Here is a 13,077-nt window from a genome sequence, read left to right on the forward strand (position 1 = left end):
CTCTTCTATTAATTTAGTAATAGTGATGGATTAAAAAACATTCTTTCAACATGCTTTCAGGAATGAGGAAAAAAAAGCAAAGTGGGATAAACTACAGACACAATACATTTAGCATACAAATACTGAAACTGAGGGGTGACGTAAGGAAACTGCATACATTCTTTTAAGGACCTTTTTATGAAAACAAACTCAAAGCATTCCATTTAATTAAGAAAAAAGCCTACACTGAAATTGTATTTAACAGCATTAAGTTGAAACCAACATTTTCTATATAGGGTATATCCATGTTAGAGAGATACAAAACTCTGTGTGTTCTGGAAACGTACAGAGGTGCACATTCCTCTGAAATTAGTACTGAACAAAAGTCAGGGTCGATGTTTTGATTAGGAGGAAAATATTACAGATGTTAAGAAACAGAAGTAAATTCAAATATATGGGTAGAAGGAAATCAGTAATGGTTCAGATAAAGTGGCATCCCATCCCGGGGCTACTACCTCCTGTTCAAACAGAGTGCAGCCCCACTGGGATCTGCTGGCTGCAGTACTACTGTGCTGCAGCCAGCCGAGAGACTGGCTCTGGGCTGGTGGTTCGTCTCTGCTTCTATCCAATACAGGCCAAGAGGAATTGCCAGTATTTACAGAGAGAAAAAATAACATTTCCATCTCTAAAGTTTATTTGTCCAGAATAATGGGCTTTATGATGAAACTATATAAAGATGCATTTTTTTCATCTTTAATATGTATTTTGTAACAATTTAAGATTTCAATGGCTCTCAGCATTAGCACAAATGTAAAAATTAACAGTTGTGCTGCGTGGTATTGACAAGAGGTGTGTGACAAATGCACCCTATTTAATATATAGTGTTTCTACAAAACACTTGGCACAATTAGGTATCTAGCCAAGTCATCACGTATGCCTGCTCTACCAAGCAGACCTAAGCTGTCTTCAGCACCATAAAGGTCCTCCTCACCATCATCTCTGCTGCTAGGTAAAAACAGAAGATAGTCCTGTCTTAGCACTTTGCAATTTCCAGCTCTCCATACGATGCAGACATGGCAGGTTAGAGGAGTCTCTCAAGGTTTACGGGCTTTCCAGCTGGGGATACAGTAATGGCTTTGAAATGATGGTCAAAGTCTCTTTCAAAGGAAGATCACGAACAATGGACAATACCCAATAGTCAGCCTTGTGACTCCTTCAAAATCCCCCCAGTCTACTCCAAAGAGTGTTAGCCTCACATGGCCTAAAACCTGACTGAATATACAATGCTTATCTCATCTAATTGCACATTCTCCATATTCTTTTTAGTATTTAAAAAGCAAAACCAATGCTTTAAACTCTTGTCCTCATCAGTAAATTGAGTACATTACAGATACCATTTATCAATATTTTTTTTCCTTTCCAGTAGACATAAGCTAGTATTTTATTCCTGTATTAGTAGAAAATTTAACAGCAGTATCTGACATGCTTAAGGTAGCTGTAGCAGAACTCTCTTTACTCACTGCTTACCTAAAACTATACAGTTGGTATTGTTCTTCTCTCCCCCTAGTAAGTTTCTCTGTACTTTGTTTCCATTACCTATTACACAAACCTTTCTGTTTTTTATGTTTAAATGGTATGAGCAGAGCTGATGGCCACTATTAACGTGAAAGGATACCCATTTAAATAATTGTTTCCTCCAGTTTACTGTCAGGAACGATGGCTACTGGATAGTCTAATTTCAACTCCTCTCTTCCACAGGCCATTTGATTTTGTATTGATGTTGAGTCTTGTAATCTTTGCCAGATTAACATTATTAATTTCTCAGGACTAAAATCATACCTACAACTGGCAAAATTAAAAGAACCAACCAAGGACTGATCCCTTATTACAGCAAAAAGTAGTATGTACAGGTTAATACTATAATTTTCTAAATTGATAATCCATGGATCTTTGTGTTTTTGGCAAGGGGCAGGGCAGCGGCCGTTATGGTGACATTCAGCCATTGCGCTGTGTGACTACAGGAAACACATACAATGTGCATAAATGCTTTGAGTCACTAATCTTGGCCAGCTGCAGCAACGTGCCATCTGCAGATTTGGGCTTACTGTGTTGACAGCTTTATTTGAGTCAGAAAGAACGGCATAAACTCGACATGTTTCACTTGCAGAATCTTGAGGGAATTCCACTATCAAAATCTGCATGATAGAGGCTGAACCTTTACGACAGAAAGAAAATGGTTTTATTCAACTCTTTTAATCTTTGAAAAACTTTCTCACTCTTAAAGAGTATTTCTTCATCACTCTGATTTATTTTTATCAGCAGCTCTTTTAGACTGTATTACCTAATTATTTATAGTCAAGATCAATTATTTAAGTTGGCTGGTTTATGTAGTTATTTTATTATTCTTGCATGTTTAAGGGAATAATGATAAAGACTTACATTTCCAAAGCATACAGCAAAACTCTGGATAGCATACCATTTGTTAAAGGCATGGCTTTCAAATTCAGAAGCCATGCCTGTTTTTAATGACAAGGTCATGCTCAGGTAGACAGTTCCTAACTATTTCAGTGTTTCAGAACAACTTTACAGTGAGATCAAACAATTTCAGAATTCCTTCCCAAGCCAGAGTCTAATCCTTCCAGGACTTCCAGTCCACCTGAAGCATGATGGAAGTTATTAATCATTGCTTTGGAGTTATTGTTGGACATTGTCCTCAGCCTGAGGAGTCCTTTTATATTTGTTTCAGAGCCTGGACTGTCTCCCAAACTTACATGCAGATTAACTCAATGTCTGTCTAATTTCCTAGTAGTGTAATAATTCTTTTCTTATTTCATCCTGCTATACACAAAGTTTTATTTGTTGCCCTGTCTCATCTGAGAGAAACATGTACTCAGGTTGATGAGTACAAATTACAGATGTGTCAAATAGATTCTCGTTTGCAGTGTTTTTTCTTCCCCAGAACATATCCACATTTAATTTTTGTTCCTCAAGTGAAATCTATCACATGTACCTGGATTTCTCTCATGAATTAACATTCAAAGTTTCAGCAGATGGCTAAATTCCCCCTTTTCTTTCCCAGAGCCAGACAGGCTATGCTTTTTATTTTTCTCCCTTCTAATCACAGAATCTACTCTGTGGCTTCCTCCTCATCTTCCTTCTTTTCTACTTTTCATTACTGAGAAGTCCCAGAGAAGAGTTTTATTGTCCAAAAATACTTGTTCAAAACCTGACCCCAGTCAGGTAAAATAGCACGAATCAAAAGCAACTCCGCACAGCTCAGTCAACTAATGACTCTATGCTGCACAAGCACACATTGTTGCAGAAGACTGAGGCCAGTGCAATCTCCCTGTAATAGAGAAAACATACCTTTTACTTAGCTGCTGTCAGATCCCATCTCTCACACCCTCACCAACAGCATTTCAAAGAATTTGAGAAGTACTGTTTTCTTTGATAAAACCTTGTCCCCCCCCTTTTTTTTGGGGCAAGTCTCTTGCTCTGCTGCAGTATCTGTGTCACTAAGTATTAGAAGGAAATTATCATCAACTCAGATTGTCAGAAAGCCATTGTCTCTCATACAAAGTAGGTAATGGTTCTTGTGCTTTAAAATGATATAAAATAATGCCCATTGTTTAAATAAACATTCCTACCATTTCAAGATGTTCTTATTACCATTATTTATCAGAATACAGGAACCTGAAAACATTTCATTGGTGCATTAGCATTACTTACGATTACGAAAACACCACCACAAACTTATTTTTGCGTTATCACCTGTCTTCTTCTGTGCCAAGAGAGAATGCTGACTACACTGTCTTGTTCATTAGCTCCTAAAACGCAGGGTAGGGGAATATGTTATAAAAATGAGTATTAGGGAGCTTTTCCTTCCCCTCAGATGGGTAGGACACAACACAGTGTCAGACAAGACCAGTAGAATTTAATGAGCATCACTCACCTAAACAATGCAACGTGTTGCTCAGATTTTCTGGTGCTTCAGTTTTCAGCTTTACTGGTGTTGAATACTTTTTGTCTATTAATGGCTGCTTTTCAGTTGGGGTCCTCCTTGTGTCAGGTTTCTTTTTCTTTGTGGCTCTAAGAGGCTCAGCTAACATTCGTACTTCTCTGGGAAATGCTGTGAGCACCTGTATGGCTCCGGCTTTTATCTTAGCTTCCAATCCTTCCTCGGTGCCGAATTCATCTGTTTGTGAGATTTTGTAGAGAGGTAACACGTGGAGCTGTTCATCACTTGGAATCACCCCCACTCTCCGGTTATCTTCCTTTGTTAATGTACACACCTGGGAGGAACAGGACCATTTACAAATACAACCAGAACACAAACGTTATTTAAATATTTAAGCATTTATCTTGGACTTCATTGTTTTCTTGTATTTTATAGTCTCAGTGCTATAGGTTTTCAAATGTAGACATCTGACACGTAATTTCTTTGATTTATGGTGATGCAGAAAAATTACTGGTACCTGAAGAATAAGGTGAAGGCATGTGTTTTGGACAGGAAAAATTCAGCTTTGGGCTAGCTCACACTATCCACAAACACATGCCAAACTCATTAAATAGGCTGAGCTCTAAGTATACTGGAAATTCCTAAGTATTTTTTTTTAGTATGTATTTGATGTTCAGGTTCATTTTTAAAGGCTAAATATGAAAAAAACAAACAAACAAACAAAAAAAACATGGATTCAACAAGAAGTTTGTAAGACATGGAACTATTTTTTTGTTGTTGTTGTCTGGCAAATGAAGTTATCTATATTGCTCTGTATTTTCAGTAAATCTCAGCTATAACTCTCTAGTTCTGAATCTACGTATCTATACACACACTTTCTTAAATTAACACCCCTCCCCAACTCTGCCTGCTGTAATGAAGTCACGAGACCCAACAAATATTTAGTTTCTCTCATGCCATTGACCTACTTTCTCTCATTAAATTATGTGTTGCCAAGAGAAGGCTGGCTAGATCCAGTTTGATAAGAAATGTGAATAAATATCCAAAGTTATTGCAACAGTTTTCTTATTAGTTATTCCAAATCACTGCTGAACCTTCGCAGTACTTATGACTTCCAGCATGTCTAGAGTTCCAGCTGTTATTAATATTAAACCTTCACCTTAAAAGAAGAGCTAAAAACACATGCTTGTTTCCTAGGGACAAAAAAAAACACAGAACAAAACAAAAACCACAGACACACACAAAACATTCTTAAAAACAGAGGGGCAAACCACATCTATCTGGTTTCATTCTGTGCTTTCCAAGGGATGGCGACAGTTTTACACATTTGAGCAAGTGTTCAAATAAACCGCACATTAAGTTTCATTCATTAAATTCACAGGAGAATGCTGTTTTTCACAATATACCACATTACTAGAAAGCCATGCATTAATACCATGGCACAGTTAAGCTTCTATTTCATGGGGAGTTGCTAACTACACACACAAAGGAATCTGAGCACCATCCAAGGAGGAGATGATACTCCCTAAATGAGGGCATTCTCTTTCCATCATTGTGTAGATCGAATTTGATGCATATCACCAGTTAATTCAGTTTTCCAGAATATTGTCACCATGCCTAACATTCTGGGGGAGAATAATAATAATATAATTTAGGAAAAACAAACATTTATTTTGTAGCATAGCTTTCACATAAAAGCATCACAGATTTATTTCCAGAATAATAGAATTACAGAATCACAAACTAAAAATCCTAAATAAATAAGGTGGTGGTTAGGGCTTTATAAATAGCTATATGCAAAGCTTGACAGTTGCAGAGCAGCAAGAGGAGAAAATTTGAGGGGCAGAGACAAAGGAGAAGAGCTTTTCAGGTGGCATTTTAAAAGAATCAAGAGAAGGGGTCTTCAGAAGAAAAGGTGAAAGGGCAAGTAGAAGCTGATGAGTAGCATTTACTGATGTGCTTGCTCCATGCGCACTTACCTCCACTGGGCAGCCTTTGGACTACGGGGAAGATTTAGAAAAAACAAGTTGTTCCATGAGCAGCAAATGACGCCTGGTTTCCTACGGACTTGTCCATCCCCACGCTCCCACGTGCCCAGTCCCAGCACCATTATCCCTGCCCCCATCACACCTTGCTGCCACCTCCGCTGGGTACCAGCCCGCGGGAAGTGGGGCCCGGCTGAAGCTCAGCGCCTCCCGGTGTGCGTGGATTAACCAGGAGCTGCAGCTGGAGCTGACCTGGGTCTGTCTCCCCCGCTCAGCAGTGGGCTTTCACCAAGCTTAGAACAAGAGGTTAAAGGCTCCAAGACAAGTTTCTGCGGAGTTCAGTGGAATCTGGTTGAAATACGCCAGCAGATTCCAAATTATTCAGGAATGGGAGAGAGGGTAGGACATACACAGAGCACAATTACATAGGGCTCAGCACATCCTCCCCTTCTAAATTAAAAACAAAAACAGAAATAAAATAAGCATGGAGGCACCTAGCTCCTGTTTGTTTTCATTAGACGCTGCATGATTCTCACTAGCTGTTAAAAATATTCTGCCCAACCTCTGTCTGGACCCATACGCTAGTCTGAAAAAAGGTCTAAATCTTGAAGATTCAATCTACAATCTCGCTATTTTGAAAATCAAAACCCTCACCCAATTTACAGTTCTGCATTTCCAGGCATTTAATCAGATATGTTCATAGAAATCTTATCTTGTACAGTTATTAGATTTATTCTTTCCCATAAAGAGATTTTCTCTTAAAAATTTATTACTTTTAATCATCTTTTCATCTGACTTATAATTAGACAAGGATAGATTAGCTCTATATTTTTGCAATGCTTGACCCAGGGGAAAGCATATGAGCAGACAGAAAAAAAACCAAACAAAAAAAACTCCTATCAGGTGAAAGAGAGCTTAACTGTAGGCAGAAATGAGTATTAGACAGTATCACAAGAGCAACATCCTCTTTAAAACAAGGAAGTCAAAGAACTCTTTGGAGGAACTAAAGAAGATAATGGCTGTAGGACTCTGGCAGAACTATGTAGAAGGTATAGTCACCTCCAGTACACAATATATTAAATACTCAAATGAGACAAAAATGAAGAAAATTCTAAATTCTCCAGAAAAAAAAATGAATACCTAAATACCCTTAATACACCTAAAGCCTAAATACCATAACAGAAAAGCTAATATATATTATTTCTCAGGGTCATTGTTCCCCCATAATATATTTCATTATAAAAGGAAGAACCCAACTGCAAGTGAATAACTGAAAAGTTAATGTTACCAGGAAAACAGTTTTAAATTTAGATTTTAAATTTAAATAAATTATGGCCCTACAGATGAGCTGGCAATTTACAGCTGAAGCAGAGTAATCCACCTAATGTGAAACATCCGTTTCAAAAGCCCCTCTAATACTGAAATTTGTGCAAAATATTCCATGAGGAAACTTAAGAATCTGAGTAAAAATGGATGGCATATTTATTGACTACAAGGTTCTTCAAAAATTCAATCCATAGGCACTATTCATAAGCTACAGCTGAGAAGTTAAAAGCAGCATTTTCCATTGGTTGTGATACTGTGTGCAAATGGACCAGAATTAAAACTGAACATGAGAAAATCATAGACTCTGTTAAACCCCACTTACGCAGTGAAACTACATATCCTGCTACACTCTATTTTTTCCAGAACATGCAGCTAAATCATCCAGGATGCTGCAAAGCCAAAAAAAATATTGGCCAGGTGGTTTGTTTAGGTTTCCGTGTGCCTGGTGATCAAAACCATTGCCTATTCTGGGTTTAGTGATGTCATGGTAAAACTTGCATATTCATGAAACATTTCCCCCCCTTCTTTTCACTGAAACGCACCCATGAACTCAGTGACATGCCCTACACATCTGTAGCCATGCAACTGTGAATGAATTATTCTGGGACACCTTCATCTGCCTTTGGCCTCCTGAACTTCACAAGATGTAGCCTTTCGCACCACGATGTAAGAACAGATGTTTTAAATTCAAGATGCAGCAAAGCAGTCAAACAGCATTTCTACCCTTGAAGGATGAAATCAGATTTCCTATGCTCATCGTCCCTTTGCAGATGGAACGGAGAGAAGGTGCCACGTGGGACTCCGAGGTGCTATGCCATCATTGTTTATCATTACAAATACAAACGACTTTGCTTTCTTTTCTCTTGCAGCTGAGAAACAGTCCTGTTTTGTTGGCCTGTTATAACCTGAATGCGCTTGCATAAGTCTGCAAGTCCGAGAAGGGAGTCCCAGACATTTTTCCTTTTGACCGCTTGAGGTTCAACTAACAGTGCCTTCTCCTGGATACACCCACCTCAGGTGCTGTTTTCATGCCGCATGCTGTAACATGGGTGCAGTGCACAAACCACTGTCTGGGAACTCACGGATTACTAGTGAACTTCTAGTATTTCTCCATTTTCACAATATAAAGAATAACAAAAATCCTTCCGTTAAGGTGCTGTGGAGTTTATCTTTTTTCTGATTTGCTATAATCTGAACCTCCAGCTTAAGCATCTAAGTACTTCTGTAGCTCACAAAGAAGTTGTGGACATGACCTCAAATGCACTCTTCAAGTATTTGCAGACATATTCTGTCATTTATTGCAAAAGTCTGGACATACATATGCAGTGGTAACTTGATGAGCTGTAACTACAGACATACAGTAAGTTACAGGAAGAGCAGAGGATCTTTAAAAAATATATAAGAAGGAAAAAAATCAGGAACAGTTTGTTGATGGATTGCTTATTGACACTAACTACTTACTTAGTTCTGCTGCCAATAATTTTGCATTGCAGCTGCCCTTGAAGCACAGATGTAAGCATAGATGTATCTTCCTCCCCTTCCTTCCGCAGTGCCTGCTACAGACTGTGCAGCTCCGCCACTGCTCTCTCACCTTCCTGCACCCCAGCAAAAAGGGCAACATGCCCCACACAGTGAGCAGCACCCATATACATGGCACACAGCTAGTAAGGTCATCATTAACCATTTTGTTCTAGCTGTTGTGAAACCCCTTATTTCAGTGATTTAAATGGATTCACACAGGTATTAAGAGTGTGATCCTTTGCAGCTAAGCCATTGAAGAAACAGAAATACTTACATTTCACAGAATCCATTAATAACTATAAAGCCTTTATTTACATGCTGCTCATTTACAGTCTAGCTTCACATCGACAAGGAACACTGCACCCTAACACTGTGTTGAAATATACAGCAATGGCCCTTAGTACAACATTAGAAGATGACAAAAGAATCTGAGTAGAAATGGATGGCATATTTATTGACTACAAGGTTCTTCAAAAATTCAATCCATAGGCAGAAATTACTTTTGCTTCTTTCAGACAAACATGTTGGTTTACACCTCTGTAGAAATGCCAAGTGTTTTCATTCTATTACAGAGACAAATAGGTAATATTCACTTTTGTCTTCAGCTTTTCTATCAAAATGCAGTTCTGCAAAATTTTCAGATTTTGATAGCCAGGAAAGGTTTTCAGCAAATCAAATCTCCCATGGTAAATCTTGCTTTTTCTAAATTAAAATGTACTATTCTACCTTGTATCTACAAAAGATGTTTCCAAAACTTTTCTTCCTCCCCTGCTAATAAAAATGACAGTCATTTATTTTCAGAAACACATACAAGTAATTCACTTTATCATCAAAACGTGTATCTGGAAAAATACAGGAATGCTTTTCTGAAAATCTGGCAGGGACAGAGAAAGGAAATTGTTCTTTGCAGCTGATTAGATACAATATTCTTTTAAATATACAGTAAATTCCCTACTTGTCCTTAAGCTCATTTAGTGCTTTGCTGAACTCATATCTGTGTCTGATTTAAATCATTTTAAAAAAATCTGTTTTTCCTTTAATTCCTGTGCACTGTGCAGTATTTCTTTCATATTTGTGGTGAAAGTGATTCACCAGCAACTGAAGGGAGAAATGAAAATGTGTCACTCACGCCATAACTAGTGGTGATAGAGCTGGCAGCATTTTATAAATACCATCTTGTAAGGTATTTATTTATTTCAACCTTTTTAGTCTAGAGGAACTTCAGATTTTATAAATGAACATTTTGTGTCTGGGTAAGAAGGAAGAGAAGCAATCTTACCAACACCAACGATGTGCAAGATGACGAGTATGTTTTGTACAAATTTTAAAAGTGTAAGTTGTAATTATCATTAAAAAAATCAAATAAAGGAAACGAGAAAAAAAGGTAAATTCACTTGCATGCCTTTGAGATTTAAAAAGCTGGGCAAGTCATCCCCACTCTGTTTATTAGCACATTATCAGAAAACAATCATCTATACGAAAACTGACAGTCACCTCAGCTAGGTGACTACTTGCTACTTGCACACACTGCATTTTGCATACAGAATATGTCAAAGGTAAGATGCAAATGCCTCCATCATTGCCAGCAGTGACGTGTAAGAAATGCTAATCTATTTTAAACTAAGTAGGTAGCTGGAGTAGCTTCTGAAACTACATGGGAACACAGGAGGTGACCAGACGGATGGTAGAGTCCCACATGGTAATTTCTTTTTGTGTTCTTACCACTAGTTTTCCTGCTTGTTTAAAAGCCAAACTTAACAACCCTTATTTTGATCATCAACAAGCTGATCTAGATTGAAGAAAGCCCAGTATATCCTATTACCTTGTCTGCAGAACAACAAAACTCTCTGCTTTAGGCTTGCAACGTGCATCACTGTAACTACATATCTAAGCACACTAGACGTACTAGACAGCAACTTACATAAGCCTTCTCGCTGTGGAGGTTGTATATAGATCATTAGGTAACTCTGAACTCCAGTTCACCTTCTTGTTAAATTTTGTTACATAAATTGAGTGTTAATATTTGCCACCTACTTATACACAGCCCTTTGTTTCAAGCATATCAGAATAAACAGATTAAATAAAGAGAGTATTAAGTGTGCAACTTGTATGAGTGAGCTATCTGATGAAGGTCACATTTAAAGGTGAACTTCTCAGCAGTTGTAGTGATTTTACGTTTTGTAAGACTTATAAAATTCATCACCAAAATAACATCAGATGACTGTAGATAAATACGCAATCATAGAACTATTCCCTGGTACATTTCTCAAAAAAAAAAACAACCACCATCACACACACACACACACAAAAAAAAGAGTTAATCATCCCTCCAGCCAACTGTTGGCCATACATTTATGGCTTTTCCAAGAGGATTACTGTATTCTTTATGGGATCCAGTATGGCTGAATGAGTAGTGGGATCAGTTTCCATTTTGTCTTTACATTAAGAGGCAAAGTAGCACTTAAAATATTACTTTGGGAACACCCAAATTAAGTTTCATTTAAAACTATGTCATGCAGTCTGCCATGAAAAGGAAGTCTCATTTCCAAATTTGGGATCTTTAAAAGGTCTGAATTACCACACTTCAGAAGCTTTGAAGTGACTGTACATACACATGAGCTTACTCATAGTAGCTCACTAATATTTTGCAAAGTATGCTTTCAGCATTTTCTTATAAAATATCTGCATATAAGTAGCATTCAGCATTAGGAAGAAAATATTAGTCTATTCAGGACTGACATTCCTGCTGAATTCTGAGGCCTGCTTCCATACTTCAAAGTAGCAGATATTTACCCAACCTACAAGCACACATTTAACATTAACAACCTTTCCAGTCATTTCTCCTTGACATTACATACAAACACCGGTAAGTATATACTTAAATTCAATGCTTTATTGAATCACAGCAACATAATAATTGAATTCTCATTTTCAAATCTTAAAAAATTCAGTTTATAAGAGGGCAGAGATTTTAGATGCATTTCTTTCTTCTGTATACACATCCTTTGATTGAGAAATTATTCTCAAGCGTTACCTTCACCGATGTACAAGAATTCATCCTAGTTGTTTAGGAAGTATTTACAATGTTCTAACTACTAAAGAAACAAAACTCATATTTACACAAGCATTGTCAGTTTTATTTCATTTTCTTTTGACTGTGTCCCTCTTCATGACTATGGTTCTCAGTTTCTAAAAGACTACTTAACTGAGTAATTCCCAACTGATTTTCTCACTAGCAAACCAGCAAGGTATTTGGTACAATGACCACATAAAAAAAAAAAATACACACTGACGACTGTGGGTTTTCCTTTCATAATGAGATACTCAGATTTAATTTCAAGGACCGTAACAGGCACCTGACTCCACCACCATGACATCATACAATGTACTTTCTGACTAGTAACTTTACCAATGTGAAGTCTGGTAAGTGCACAGTGCAAGGAGAAAGTGAATTTGATGGGCTGGGGGAGGTAAATTAATAACGAGTTTATTTGTTTAAGCTCTTCTACAGATGTCTGTGCAACTCCTTGATTAGACCATTATTACCTGACTTTGAGCATCGAGCTTCTACTCAGAATAGCTTATCTGTCCCATGGACAATCCCGTCTAAAGGGCTTGTGTGTCTTCAAAGAATTACGGTATTTTGTAGGAAAGATCACTCACATACCTTTCTTGATTTGCTCTATAACAAGATGAACGTATGTCCTCTGTAGACTAATAATAAATAGATCCAAATAACATGAGAATTTATAAATGGCAACGTGCAATTAATTTCATAATCGTTTAAAAAACTTCACGCAAGTGTACCCACTAAATCGAGAAACATTTTAGGACACAGAGTAATCACAGCAGTAAACAGTACAAAAAAAGAAAATCCTATGTACATACCACAGTGCTTCCATTGTGCATGTTATGTGTATCCTTATGGGCATGGGCACAGAAATCTATGCAAGCTGTTACACCAGAGAAAGGCCTACCGTCCTTGGATCCAAGCCGACAGTCTGGGCCCATGTGTTCATTTTCCACCTAAAAATGAAATAAACTACAGGTACTTAGGACTGCAAGTGTGTGATGTAGAACACCCCGAGCCACAAATGCACTTGTGATTGAATAAATACAGCCAGTAAGAATATCAGAAAGCACCTATTTCCCCACGAAACATATAATACTTATTACTGACTGTCAACAAGATTATCAGCTCAGCCAGGATCAAACTGTCTCTGCAAATAAAGTGTTTTTATTTGTAAGACTTTTATAAATGCACAGCTGGGGGCATAACTTAATCACCAGCTGGAATAAAAAAGATTT

At 37.6% G+C, this 13,077-nt stretch overlaps 1 protein-coding gene and 1 long non-coding RNA gene across 14 annotated transcripts in view; one reads left to right on the forward strand and one right to left on the reverse strand.

Annotated features, from left to right (window-relative positions):
* The window catches only part of LOC106030977 (uncharacterized), a 31,042-nt gene extending 19,987 nt beyond the window's left edge, over positions 1 to 11,055 (forward strand). Inside the window, exon 3 of one of the 2 annotated variants that reach the window (XR_007165446.2) lies at positions 7,803 to 11,055. This is a non-coding gene — a long non-coding RNA (uncharacterized lncRNA). The remainder of the gene's footprint in view (positions 1 to 7,802) is intronic. The other variant, XR_001204049.3, reaches the window with a different exon arrangement.
* Positions 1 to 13,077, reverse strand: part of TET1 (tet methylcytosine dioxygenase 1) — an 83,607-nt gene that overhangs the window by 11,993 nt on the left and 58,537 nt on the right. For 10 of the 12 annotated variants that reach the window (XM_067000169.1, XM_048069645.2, XM_048069649.2 and 7 more), the window contains 2 exons: positions 12,658 to 12,795; positions 3,932 to 4,271 (listed from right to left, as the gene is read on the reverse strand). In XM_067000169.1, the coding sequence (XP_066856270.1) occupies positions 3,932 to 4,271; positions 12,658 to 12,795 (478 nt within the window). Of the gene's footprint in view, positions 1 to 593; positions 1,096 to 3,708; positions 3,807 to 3,931; positions 4,272 to 12,657; positions 12,796 to 13,077 lie in introns of those variants that run through there. The other 2 variants (XM_048069655.2, XM_048069654.2) reach the window with 2 other exon arrangements.

Source organism: Anser cygnoides, chromosome 7 (genome assembly GCF_040182565.1).
Source record: "Anser cygnoides isolate HZ-2024a breed goose chromosome 7, Taihu_goose_T2T_genome, whole genome shotgun sequence".
Classification (NCBI taxonomy): domain Eukaryota; kingdom Metazoa; phylum Chordata; class Aves; order Anseriformes; family Anatidae; genus Anser; species Anser cygnoides.